Source organism: Ursus maritimus, unplaced genomic scaffold (assembly GCF_017311325.1).
Source record: "Ursus maritimus isolate PB19 unplaced genomic scaffold, ASM1731132v1 scaffold_13, whole genome shotgun sequence".
Taxonomy (NCBI): domain Eukaryota; kingdom Metazoa; phylum Chordata; class Mammalia; order Carnivora; family Ursidae; genus Ursus; species Ursus maritimus.
This window is the reverse complement of record NW_024423675.1, coordinates 54,259,782-54,273,645: the sequence shown is the minus strand read 5'-3', so window position 1 is coordinate 54,273,645 and position 13,864 is coordinate 54,259,782. Positions and strand designations below refer to the sequence as shown.

Sequence of the window (13,864 nt, the reverse complement as noted above, 5' to 3'; positions counted from 1 at the left end):
TGAGCGTCTGACTCTTGTTTCAGCTCAGGTCATGATCCTGAGGGTCATGAGATCAAGCTCTGTGTCGGGCTCCACGCTCAGCCCAGAGTCTGATGGAAATTCTTTACCCCTCCCTCTCCTTGTGTTCTCCCCCCCCCCCACGCATGCACGTGCACAGTCACGTGTGCCCTTTCTCAAAGTCTTAAAAACTGAACAAAACACAGTTAAAACAATGAAGACAAGCTGCAGCTTAGGAGAAGATATTTGCAGATCACATTTCCCTCAAAGAGCTTGTATCTAGACTATAAAAAGAACTTTCAAAACTCAAGTAGTAACAAATATTTCTCCATTACCTACTACCTTCCTTCCCTTCTTCCCTCTTTCTTCCCTTCTCTTCCTTCCTCTCTCTCTCCCTCATTCTGTTTCACTTAAAGCCAGAATAGATATTTATTTTTTTAAAGATTTTAATCATTTAAGGGGGGCGGGGCACCTGGGTGGCTCAATCATTAAGCGTCTGCCTTCGGCCCAGAGCCCCCGCATTGGGCTCCCTGCTCCACTGGGAAGCCTGCTTTTTCCTCTCCCACTCCCCCTGCTTGTGTTCCCTCTCTCGCTGGCTGTCTCTCTCTCTCTGTCAAATAAATAAATAAAATCTTAAGAAAAAAAAAAAGAGAGAGAGGCAGAGAGAGCACAAACAAGGGGAGAGGCAGAGGGAGAGGGAGAAGCAGGCTCCCTGCTGAGCAGGGAGCCTGATACGGGGCTCAATCCCAGGATCCTGGGATCATGACCTGAGCCGAAGGCAGATGCTTAACCATCTGAGCCACCCAGACACCCCCAGAATAAATATTTATTGAACATCTATTAATAATGTGCCAGGCAACTTGCCAAGCAGTGAGAAATACAAAGACAAAACATGGCCTATAGCCTTATGAAATTTTATCTGTGGTAGAAGGACACAGATAAAAATAGGTATCACAATGTATTAGAGATACTATGGTACCAGTAAATACATAGAACGGGAGGCACAGTAGAAATAGTCATTTTTGGGGCGCCTGGGTGGCACAGCGGTTAAGCGCCTGCCTTAGGCTCAGGGCGTGATCCCGGCGTTACGGGATCGAGCCCCACATCAGGCTCCTCTGCTATGAGCCTGCTTCTTCCTCTCCCACTCCCCTTGCTTGTGTTCCCTCTCTCGCTGGCTGTCTCTATCTCTGTCAAATAAATAAATAAAATCTTTAAAAAAAAAAAAAAAAAAGAAATAGTCATTTTTGCTTGGGTAGGTAGGAGAAGATCTTAACAGGGGAGCTGAAACTTACAATGATGAGTCTTGTGAGTATAAGTTGCCTGGAGAGGAGGGAATGGGGGAAAGGTTATTTCCCACCACTGATTCATTCATTATTAAAGGTAAGGAAGGCGAAATACCATGCGATTTATTTTTATGATGCGAATAGTCTGGTAAAACTTTTTGGTATAAAACTTGGAGGAAATTTTTGTTTTTCTTATTATCTCTTCCTTCCTAATTTCTAAAAACCCTCTTTAAAGGTTATCAACTGGCAAACATCTCTTCACATTCCACCTCAAGCTAAACTGAGTCCTGAAGCGTCTGATCTTATTATTAAACTTTGCCGAGGACCAGAAGATCGCTTAGGCAAGAATGGGGCTGATGAAATAAAAGCTCATCCATTTTTTAAAACAATCGATTTCTCCAGTGACCTGAGACAGCAGTCTGCTTCATACATTCCTAAAATCACACACCCAACGGATACATCAAATTTTGATCCTGTTGATCCTGATAAGTTATGGAGTGACGATAATGAGGAAGAAAATGTAAATGACACTCTCAACGGATGGTACAAAAATGGAAAGCACCCTGAACATGCTTTCTATGAATTTACCTTTCGGAGGTTTTTTGATGACAATGGCTACCCATATAACTATCCAAAGCCTATTGAATATGAATATATTAATTCACAAGGCTCAGAGCAACAGTCAGATGAAGATGATCAGCACACAGGCTCAGAGATCAAAAATCGTGATCTAGTGTATGTTTAACACACTAGGAAATTGTCGGAGTGAGGATTTGCAAAAAGACCTGAAACGCAGAGTTTTTGAGGCTCTGAGAGTAAAATTATGCAAATGTGACAGAGCTATGTATGAGTGCTCTGTGTACAATATTTTATGTTCCTAAATTATGGAAATTTTTTTAAATGTTAATTTATTCCAGCCTTTTTAATCAGTAATTTAGTAAAAATTGTTATAAAGTAAATAAATTATGAACTGAATATTATAGTCAGTTCTTGGTACTTAAAGTACTTAAAATAAAAATAATAGTGCTTTGTTTAAAGGGAGAAGCCTGGTATCTATTTGTACATACACTAATTTTAAAAGACAAGAGTTTTTGACATTTTTTTGAAAGACAGTTTTAGTTTTTATCTTGCTTTAACCAAATATGAAATGTACCCCACATTCACAGAGCTCTTTTTTTTTTTTTTTTAACCCCATAACCTTGTTTTTGGTACAAATAAGCTGTAGAAATTAAGCCATTATGGTGATGTGTTCATAGGCTAATGATAATCTGATAATTTACGTCTTAGAACTGAGAAATACAGGGTTGAAATAGTATGTTCATCAGAAGAAGAAAAAATGCAGATTATCTGGGTTGTTTTTTTTTTTCCCTCTGTGGAATATTTAATCTTCTAGCATTTATTTCTCAAGAATTACTGGCTTTAAAAGAAGCAAAGCACTACCGTTTTTCTTTCTATACTGGTATTTTTTTAATGCTGCTTCTAGTTTTTAAAAGGGAACAAAGTTGCCGTAAGTCAAAATTTACAGTACTGAATGCTAGCATCTTTCATATTTTTACTTCAAATTTTTTTTTAAGTTTCCACCATCCTAAGCAGAGAGATTATTTTCAGTTTTATATGAAACTTTAATTAGAAAAATTATTCGTGGGTACTCACTAGAAAAGTACTTTTTCTGTATAGTGACAGTTTTGGTTATGTCATCGGTAATGTTACACGTTTCCTCTTTCAGAATAGTGCTGTATACATGGATTGTTAAGGCAAAGGAAATCTGGCTATTTGGCCGCATATTACGTATGGGCAAATTAACTGGTGAGAAAATTATTACTTAATTCTTAATTAAGGTGGCCGTTAGTAATTAGAAAAAGTTACATAGTGGTCTTAGTAGAAAATTCAGATCCTCCTAACTTAATTTAAGGTTAATTAATATCTTGATTTAAGGTTAATTAATATCTCAGCATGCCTATTATATATAATGCTTAGGTTTTAAGAACACTTGTGGTTTCATACCAAAATACATTTAGCGTCTCTTTTAGGAAGGGGAAAAGGGCTCTGTTCTGACATTAGTAAAATTTGTATTTTACTTTCTTTTCTTTAAGCTCCACTGATAGGGAATTGTTTTATCAAAATTTTATATGTCTGGATGAGAAGAGGCAAAATTTTAGTGATTTTCAAACTAGTGGAAAAAAGCTAGTGGAAGTCACATACATAAGTAAAATTAAAGGCAAAGCTGTTCCAGTTGAATTGGAACGGGCATCGAAGACTTATTAGCTCATACTTCCCACCTTTCTCTAGGTGTCCCTCTCAGAGCTCAGCTTGTAAACCACGGGTATTTGGGGTTCATTGGTTTTTTGAGAATCTGATGAAAGGTGGGGACTCTCTTCCCAGAAAAATACACATCAGCACACACATATGTATAATGCTGCATGCTGTCTTAGGAATTCTGGACATGTTGAAAACTCACAAACTTGATTAAGGATCTCTGTCCTATAAGAACACCGATACATTAAACTAAGAACTTTGCTTTAAATTTACTGATTAGTACTCAGATTCGCACATCTTGTATAAACACTGATAATTTGGGATGGGAAAAGTCTACCATGTGATAAGATATTCTCAGGAATGCCTCTCTCTTGCTGGTACAGCACTAAAACATTTTAAACATACTCTTGAGGGCATTGAAATAGATGTTTGGCTTGTTACAGGCTTGATACGGAAATATTTCTGAAGGACTCCTAATCAGAGAGTTGTAAGAAAAGGCACCATAATGAGTTGGCAGTCTCCACTTCATGGAACATTTGATTAGTGCTATAAAATCCTATGCCAAACAAAGTAGTTCAAGAATTTTGAGCTCAGTACTCAAATTTTAAGATATCCCTCTGGCTCTTTGGGTTTCCTCAGTCAGATTTCTTGAAATTTCCATTGGGTGGTTTTACTTCTGGATTGTGGTGCAGTGCAGTACAGTACCAACTTTGTTACATTTATGTTGTAGGAAAACTAAGGTGCTGTCTCCTCTCCCTCCCTCCCCACAAAATCTGTGTTGACACTACAAATTTTGTATTCTTTTAAAATTTCTTCTGCAACATAAGCTTTTTCTGTTTATGTAAAGGAGTATGCAAGCCTTTGGTATGTGTAGTTTTAACAGTTTGGATATACTTATTAGCTATCTTATTCCCAAACCATATCCAGTTCTTCTAGCACAGAATCTGGTGCTTCCTGACCAAAAAGATGAGAACAACATGAAAAAATCTATATGCTTTCAACTGATACAGAGTGAAAACATTGGTTGTAGGTGTTTTCTTTCTCCAATAATTTTCCCCACTTATTAAAAAACTTGCTGTCTTTCTTATACTTACCCCCTTTTATGTATATCAATAGTATTTATAAAATGTGTTCTATGATTATGTAACTGTAGATACTATTATGTATTGTCCAGTGACATTCTAAGGCAGGCCCTATTGCTGTATCTTTTCTACCTTATTTGTAATAGGAACTATAGAATGTATGACTAAGAAGTCACTTTGAGATTGACTTTTTAAAAAAGTTATTACCTTCTGCTGTTGCAAAGTGCAAAACTGTGAGTGGAAATGTTTTATTCTGACTTAATAATATGTTAGAAATTAGAGAATACAGTGGGAGGAGTTTTAGATATTGCTGCTGCTGTTACTTAAGGTACTTTAGAAATTTTTCTTTAATAAACAAAAATAAACAAAAATCCCTTTAGTATTTAAAAGTAAAACATTTATTTAGCCTGTTCGTTTTAATCTAAAGCAAAAAGTAATTTGGGTCAACATATTGGTATATTTGTAAAGCGCCTTAATATATCCCTTTGTGGAAGGCACTATCCCACAGTTTACTTTTATATTGTATTGTGTATATAAGTATTTTGTATTAAAATTGAATCAATACAACACTACAGTTTTATAAAATAATTCTTTGGTAGGAAAAGGAATTACAGCTTTGCAATATAACTAAATTGTTTTGCATACTTCTGAATGTAGTAGATATGAATAATCAGCCTGTGTTTTTAATGACTCTATTTGTATTTTCCCAATCATTTTCTCTAGTGTAACATTTCCTGGGATAATAATAATAAAAAAAATTCAGATCTTTCAATTATGTGTGGAAAGCTGACTACCAAGGCACATATGTATGTTGATTTTCATTTTCAGAAATGTGTTTAAATCTTTATTTTCAGAGAAAATTTGTGGTTAAAAATTTGATGTTTTATAATTAAAATATATATAACTAATGATAATAGGGTTAAGGCAGACTGAGTAGAGTTAGTGTAACCCAGTAAAATGTTTTCATTTTGCCCAACATAAGTACAATAAATATTTCATGTTAAAGGCTTCCTTTAGATTAGATTAGCACAGATTTAAACCTTTCTAATTATCAGACTCATTTAGTATCATTTGAGTCTGCTTTAAAATTTTTAAATATGTAGTTGTTGGCTAATCTGTTTTCCTTTATTTACAATGCTTTATCACATGACAGGGAAAATATGTATATTGATGCTATATCTTAAATCAATGTTACACGGATGAACACATTTTTAGTTTTGTGTTTTTCCTTTTTCAAACATTACCATCATTCTTAGTCTCCTTTATCCTCTTGTTTGCTCTTCCTTATAAAATTATATTTGTTCTACATGAGGCCATTGTATAGCTGATGCAAACTGCATTATTCCTATGATTCCTTTTTTTTTTTTTTTAAGATTTATTTATTATTTATTTATTCGACAGAGAGAGACAGCCAGTGAGAGAGGGAACACAAGCAGGGGGAATGGGAGAGGAAGAAGTAGGCTCCCAGCGGAGGAGCCTGACGTGGGGCTTGATCCCAGAACGCCGGGATCACGCCCTGAGCCGAAGGCAGACGCTCAATGACTGAGCCACCCAGGCACCCCCTATGATTCCTTAAACTACACTGTAGACCCACATTTGACATGCTTGCGACTCTACTTTGGTATGCCAAAACCAAACACACAAAAAATGTATCTGCTTATGTGTGTGTGAAGGATAGAGGAAAGATGCCAAATTTATGTCTGAAGTATAGGCAATTATTGTCATCCCTAATATCTTGTCTCTTCTTCCTACTTAAGATCCAGAGATCCTAAACATACTGCTGGAATCAGAATCTGTGTGCAACTTTGAGTTGTTTCCCCTGGAGAAGGGTTAAATTTGTTCTGTGGTGAAAAGGGGGTTCTCATGAGTACTTAGTTCCCAGAATGGTTGACTAATGACATAGGCTGCTCTTGTTCCCCAGTGTCCATTCTCTCATTCTTTTGTGAATAGAGCCCCCATCCCTGTCCAAATTTTGACTGCCCTACTAGAATCCATGTTTCTTATAGTCCCTTGTAATTAGATGTGGCCACATGACTAAGTTTTGGCCCTTGGGATATGTGCATATGTGATACACACTTAAAAGTTGATATTGCTTGCCCCTATTTGCTCAGCCTCTTCGCCATAGGATGGAACATGGACAGAGTGGTGACTTTATATTTGCCATGAAAACCAGGGAAACACCTTAGTGGTGATGGATCAACAAAATGAGTAGAACATAGTTACCCAAGGGCGCCTGTGTGGCTCAGTCAGTTAAGCATCTGACTACAGCTCAGGTCAATGATCTCAGGGTTCTGTGATTGAGCCCTACCTCAGGCTCCCCACTCAGGAGGGAGTCTTCTTGTCCCTCTCCATCTCCTCAACTCATGTTCTCTCTTTCTGTCTTTCATAAATAAATAAAATCTTAAAAAAAAAAAAAAAGGAAAAAAGGATAAGAACCTGGTTACCTGAAAAATACATGGAGTGGGGCTGTCTGTCCAGGCTGGACTGATAAACTGCAGAATGTTTAACTGGATTCTGCTTCCACTATGACCAAATATGCTTCTAATGGATTGACTTTACCCCATGGAACCTTTAGTAAATTCTGGGGGAAATACAAAAACAGCCACCTAAAGATACTGAGTGGAACCAAGAGCCAGCAGATTGTGGATGGAAGTCAACCCATGAAAGAGGAATGGCACTGGATGAGTATCCAATTGTCATGATATTTTGCCTGAGAAAGCCCCAAATCTCTAGCTGAATCATTTGCTACACATCTGTGGGGAAGAATTCAAGCATCCTAAGGACAAAAGAATTAAACTGGCATTTGAGGTGCTGCCCAACAGAAAGCAATCAAATCAATTGCCTGCTTAACAACAAAACAAAACAAGCCAACAAAAAAACACTTCCAGAGATATATTACAGATTTAAACCAGAGTATCTATAACATAACATATCCAATATCGAGATACACTTCAAAATTAACTGTCATACAAAGAAATACAAAAATACGACCTAGTCTCAAAAGAAAAAACAGTGGAGATCAACCCCAAGAGCCTATTCCAACATCTGGAATTGGCAAAAATAGTACAATGGCTCTTAAAACTATGCACAATGATGGGGCGCCTGGGTGGCTCAGTCGGTTAAGTGTCTGCCCTCAGCCAAGGTCATGACCTCAGGTCCTGGGATTGAGTACCACATCAGGCTCTTTGCTCAGCGGAGAGTCTGCTTCTCCCTCTCACTCTCCCTCTGTGTTCTCCCCCCACCTCAAATAAATAAATAAAATCTTAAAAAAAAAAAACAACTACGCACAATGATGTAAAGAAAAATATTCTCGTAACAAATGTAAAGATAGGAAATCCCAGTAAGAAAATAGAAGCTAGGGGCGCCTGGGTGGCACAGCGGTTAAGCGTCTGCCTTCGGCTCAGGGCGTGGTCCCGGGGTTATGGGATCGAGCCCCACATCAGGCTCTTCTGCTATGAGCCTGCTTCTTCCTCTCCCACTCCCCCTGCTTGTGTTCCCTCTCTTGCTGGCTGTCTCTAGCTCTGTTGAATAAATAAATAAAATCTTAAAAAAAAAAAAAAAGAAAATAGAAGCTGTAAGAACCAAAAGGGAATGTCCTTTGATTGAAGACATAAACTGGCAGAATATGAGAAAACTCGTGAGAGGGCCAATAAATTGCATTATTTAATTGCATGTATAAAAAAGAATATCTCTGGAAGGTAATTAATGACTTTGATGTCACTGATTATCTCTGGGGATGGGAACTGGATTTCTGGGGTGGCAAGAAAATAGACTTCTCACTATATAATCTTTTGTATCATTTGAATTTTGAACCATATAAATATTTACACATAAAGTGGAAATAAAAACCAAAATCTTTAAGTTCAAGTGGAGGACCTGGGTTTAGACAAAGGAAGCTAAGCTTTCACTGAAATGGGAGGCAAAAACCAAAGGGCAAGTGTGGAGTAGAGACATGTGTCATTGGAGGGTAAAAGTATTGTGATTAGATTTAGCTGCATATAAAACCCCAAACAATCACTGCTTAGACATAAAGTATCTGGAGTTGGCAGTCCACAGCAGGTACGGCAGCTCCACAGAGCCAGCCCACACTTTGTTCAAGTCTGCTACCTTCATCATATGGCTTCTATCCTAAAGGAAACTTACATCACCACTTGGCTGCTTATTCTCTACCCATCTTTATCCTGTTCTCACCTGGTAAAAAGAGGGGATGGTGAGAAGAGGGTAAGGGAGAGTTTCAGGATCTCTCCCTTTAAGGTGTCTTCCTAAGAGTTCTACATAACACCTGCACTGGCCAGAAGTCAGATCCATGGCCACACCTAGCTGCACTCGAGTCTGGAAACGTAGTCCTTATTGCAGATGGCCCAATTTCATCAAGCTCGGTTCTGTTACTAAGTAAGGAAAATGGCTATTTGGTGGCCAGGTGGCATTTCAATCTGATAGCTTCCATTTTCTCCCAGGGTGGAGACATCGTAATTTGCTGAAAGGGCAGAAATGTGTAGTGGCTGACTTAAAAGTGGTCAAAGTTTGAAATAACTAATGTGAAGAGAGTGGGAGAGAGAACTGAGGTGGAACATGCAGAAAAATATATTTCAGGTGGTTTGGAAGTTACCCAGTTGTGGTGCATCAATCTTCATGGTGGTGTGATTTTTTTTTTTCCCCTGTAGCATTCAGCAGTCTGGGAGTAGCAGGACAATGATGGAAAAGCTATTATTTAGGAAAAATGTATATAGTAAGCTTAATGAACAACCCTGGGGATCTGCCCCAGTTTGTTACTGCAAATATTGGAATATAATCTAAAAATTCAGATACTTACTCGTTACAATTTTCTCATCTTAGGGTGCCTGGGTGGCTCAGTTGGTTAAGTGCCTGCCTTTGGCTTGGGTCATCATCCCAGCGTCCTGAGATCTAGTCATGCATGGGGCTCCCTGCTCCATGGGGAGCCTGCTTCTCCCTCTGCCTCCCTTTCTCTCTCTCATGAATAAATAAATAAAATCTTAAAAAAAAAAGAATTTTCTCATCTTATATATACACTCTTTATTCTAAGAGATGGCTCAAATTTTTGAAGTATGTAGACAAGGACTGCCAGATACAATCGACCAGGTAAGTAAAATTAATAAATTGGTCCTGAAAGTCCTTTTAGATTTCTCTGATGAAACGTAAATTTTTAAAATTTAAGTTTAATAGATAAAACAGTAAGTAAATAATAAAAATTTAAAAAATGATTTAATGTTTTTATTTTTTCTAGAAATACTTTAATCTTCTGTGTAATTCCAAAGGTCACTACACCTCTTACAACAGTCTCTCAATCTCTTCTTCCTCCCCTTCAAATCTTCCTACTCACAGCTGCCAAATTAATCTATTTGCTGTATAACTTAACGTTTTCATTTGAAAACTTTCAATGGCTCCTTTTTGCCTATTGAATAAAGTTTACACCTGTTATTGGCATCTACCTTTCTACTTCTTTTCCCATAATTTCTCTAAATGTGTCCTATCATTCTGCCAAGTTAATCTGACCATTCACTAGGAAAAAATACATAATAATAATAATAATAATAATAATAATAATAATTTTCTGAGTCCCAGTTTGTATACAATCACTTCAGAAAGCTGGTGGCTGTAGAAGCCACCCTGTAAAAGAAGAAATGGCTAGTGTAGTAGTCATGAATGTGGTGTACAAATACTGTTTCTCCTTCAGGGCACACTGGATTTACACACCCTGGTCCCTTTGAAGTCCCGCTTGGTCACATGAGTTGCTCTGGCCAATGAGATGTGGGCAGACGTGGCATGTATCATATCCAAGCAGAAGTTGTGCAAGTTACCCTCCCGCTTTTTTCCCCCCACTTCCAAGGGTCCGAGTGCTTGCATTCACTATGTTATGAACATATAGAATAAATGAGAAAAAAAAATGTTCAAAGGGGCATGAGTTTATAGCTCCTTTGGTAAACTTGGAGTTCTTTTTTGGTATAAAGGGTTTTCTACTTACATTAAAAAAAAATCCTGTTATTGAAACCTCTGATTTAGGGGCTACTACAGCTTAGCTAGTCTTCCCTAACTGGTACAACCAGTAAAGAAACTGAACTAGTGAATGTAAGCCACACTTTGGAGGCTTTTTACTTTTTTAAAAATCAACTTCATTGAGGTATAATTTATGTACAATAAAATACATTCATTTTATGTGTTCTCTTTGAAGAGTTTTAATAAATATTTACATTTCTGTAACCACTACCCTAATTGAGATATATAACATTTCCATAACCTCAAAACCTTTCCTCATGCCTCTATGAGTCTAATCCTTTTCTTGCCTTCTCTCACCCTTAATCCAGCCTCAAGCAAACACTGAGCAGCTTTTTGTTACTATAGATTAGTTTTGCCTGTTCCAGAATTTCATATAAATGGAATTATATAATATGTATTCATTTTGTTTTGAGAAGTTTTTGTTTTGTTTTAGGATATATTTTAGAGAGAGAGTGTGTGAGGGAGGGGCAAAGGGAGAGAGAGAATCGGGCTCCATCCCAGGTCCCTGAGGTCATGACCTGAGCCAAAACCAAGAGAGTAGGCTGCTTAACCACTGTGTCACTCAGGCACCTCTGTTTTGAGAAGTTTTAAAAGTACAAATGGGCTTTATAGGGTATGCTACCTTTGCACACATTTAAAAGGTGAAGGTTGATTCACCCTAACTAGGGTAATTAATCTGTACCTTCCTGAATTGTTTTTTTAAAAAGATATACTAATTATAATTTTCCTTTGCTTCATTACAGTGGAGTTCCTAGACACCGTAGCAAAACTATTATTTTCTACTTAGGTGATAATTTTACAGTTTAAGCTCCATGAGACATTATATTTTTTTGATCACTATATACTCAATGCCTACAACAGTGTCGACAGCACAGTAGTTGCTCAATAAATATTTGTGGACTAAATGGACATATTTCCCTTGAATTGCCTTTATATAAATCTGTGTTAAATTACAGCAATGATTTAAGATTAGAATTTTAATTACCATGCACTCCTGAAGGAAAACGTGTCTCGTGCCTCATTCCACCTTAGGTGGAGGAAGAGGATGGAGACTAAGGCTGGAGGGAGCATGGCCAACCGTACTGTGGAGTACGCATCTGTAAATCCTGAAACTGCGTAGTATTGTATGTTGTCCGGTTGTATTAAAACGATGACCAAAATAAATAAATAAATAAATAAATCAAGAAAATAAAACTCCACTAGCAGCATGTCCGAATATCCTTGTTTACCCATTCCCTATTTTATTCATCTTGCGTCGTGACAAGTGCCTCAGTCGAATTCTACGTATTTGAATTTGTCATAAATTATTTGGCCCTCGACACTCGCCTGTGAAATAGACACTCTGACTTCCTAACCTCTGAGGAGTGTGGTGAAAATCAAATGGAAGGAAAAGCGAGAGAGAACTTTGAAAAAGATACCAAGGTATGATACGTGATACTAACTTAAAACGCTACCATCCCTACTCTCCTCCCCGACCGCCGCCAGAAGCGATGCGGACTGCGCAGGCGCGCCTCCGCCAGCCGCGCCCAGCGCGCGCACGCCGCCCGGCGTCCTCGCTCCCGGGGCACCGCCCCGCGTAAGTAGCTGGGTCCCGAGGCCACCCTTAGCAATCGAAGTGACCCTGGCGGGTTTGCCTTCAATCTCGGCGAGCTGAAGCAGCATTGGGGGCTGGTGACGGTTGACACTCCGTCCTGGGGCCGAGCACGAGAGGAGAGTGGTTGGGGGGCTCACCGGGCAGGGCCTTGTTCCTAGCCGCCCTGAGTCACGGCCGGCACCTCTCACCGCCTGGCGGTGGGCGGTTTCCCAGGAGCTTCGGCACACAGGTGAGTGCTCACTCTCCCGACCCCAGTGGCCACCTCGGCGAGGGACTTGGAGCCGGCAGTGAGAGCCGTCTGCGCATCTTGCCATGAGCCTGCTCTTACCTGCGCCGAGGTCTTAGGTCCTCGCTGTTGTCGCTGACACCTGTGGCTCAGGTGACGGGTCCCCTACCTGAGGAATCCTGTCCAGCCTGGGACTTTTCAGGGTTCCTGGCGATCCCCTTTCTAGGCCTGTGTCATTAGAGAAGTCTCTGGTCCGAAAAACACGCCTGTCTTTATTTCTTTGTTTTTTTGAGCGGTTCTCTCCCTAATTCGTCCACGTCTCCGCCCCCCCCCCCGCCCTCCCCCCTTTGAAAAATCTCTAAAGCCTTGCAGTGGGATGCACTTCTTTTCTTACATTTTGTTAGGTAGGTGTGATATTGTTGAGGATGTTCTTTATTTTGGTGCCGGGCGTCCCCTGGGAGGCTTTTGGCACTTTTGGTTTAGAGTTGGTACCTTTTAAAAATATGTACCTCTCGAAACATTTGTTTCATATACTATAGTATGTGGTGACGAAGTTAGAGATAAACGTGGATCCTTATGTACCTTACAGTGGATAGTCCCAGCCCTTATTTAATCAAAAATTATTTTCTCTTTTAACTTCGAAGTGCCATTTTATATCAGTTACTAATTCCAGCAGCACAGTTTTGCATCCTTCTCTCATGAAAGCATTCATTTATGTATTCCTCTTTGAAATCAGGCCTTTAGCTACTGCTGTAAACATTCCTAATGTTTTAGAATCTTTGCCACAATGATAGAACACCACAGTGTCAAGAAAGATTCTTGTAAAGTTCACAGGGCTAAATGTCTCAGTGTGCAGCCCTATTGTCTTTTCCAAAGGAGATGATTTTTTGTAATCAGTGAGTTCTCACACAGGAATAGCGGCAGAACTCTTTATTTTGTATTACTATTACTATTAATATTACTGTATCATGCCTTAAAAAAAAGGCAGTGCTGATCAATTTCCAACATTCCTAGACTGTGGTAAGCTATGTAAAGCTCCTCTATGGCATTGGCTATTCAAGAAGCTTTTACATTTTATAGATTCAGTACTTGGCATATTATACAACACATTCTGCATCTTATTTTGAAACTGGTGTCACAGTTCTGACAAATACTAAGAATTAGGGAATCTTGTAAAATTTACTGTTACTAGCAGCATTGTTGAATTTCTGTTTATAGCAATGGTTTAGGTTTTTCTTTTTAGCTACGTGATTGGTTAAAAAGTGTATCAAATCAATGTGGTCTATGTTGATAATATGCTCAATAGATTTTGCTTGTAGGGTTTATTGATACAGCTTGAATATGGCTTTTAATTACATTTTAATTGTTATATTCACTGATTTATTTTTGTTTTGTTCAAGGTAAACTGAGG

The 13,864-nt window shown here is 38.6% G+C and overlaps 1 protein-coding gene across 4 annotated transcripts in view; it reads left to right on the top strand.

Annotated features, from left to right (window-relative positions):
* Nucleotides 1-5,390, top strand: part of LATS1 (large tumor suppressor kinase 1) — a 51,075-nt gene extending 45,685 nt beyond the window's left edge. For all 4 annotated transcript variants that reach the window (XM_040627951.1, XM_040627948.1, XM_040627950.1 and 1 more), the window contains one exon: nt 1,516-5,390. In XM_040627951.1, coding sequence (XP_040483885.1) covers nt 1,516-2,025 — 510 coding nt within the window. In that variant the 3' untranslated portion in view covers nt 2,026-5,390. The remainder of the gene's footprint in view (nt 1-1,515) is intronic.
* The last annotated feature ends 8,474 nt before the right edge of the window (nt 5,391-13,864 follow it).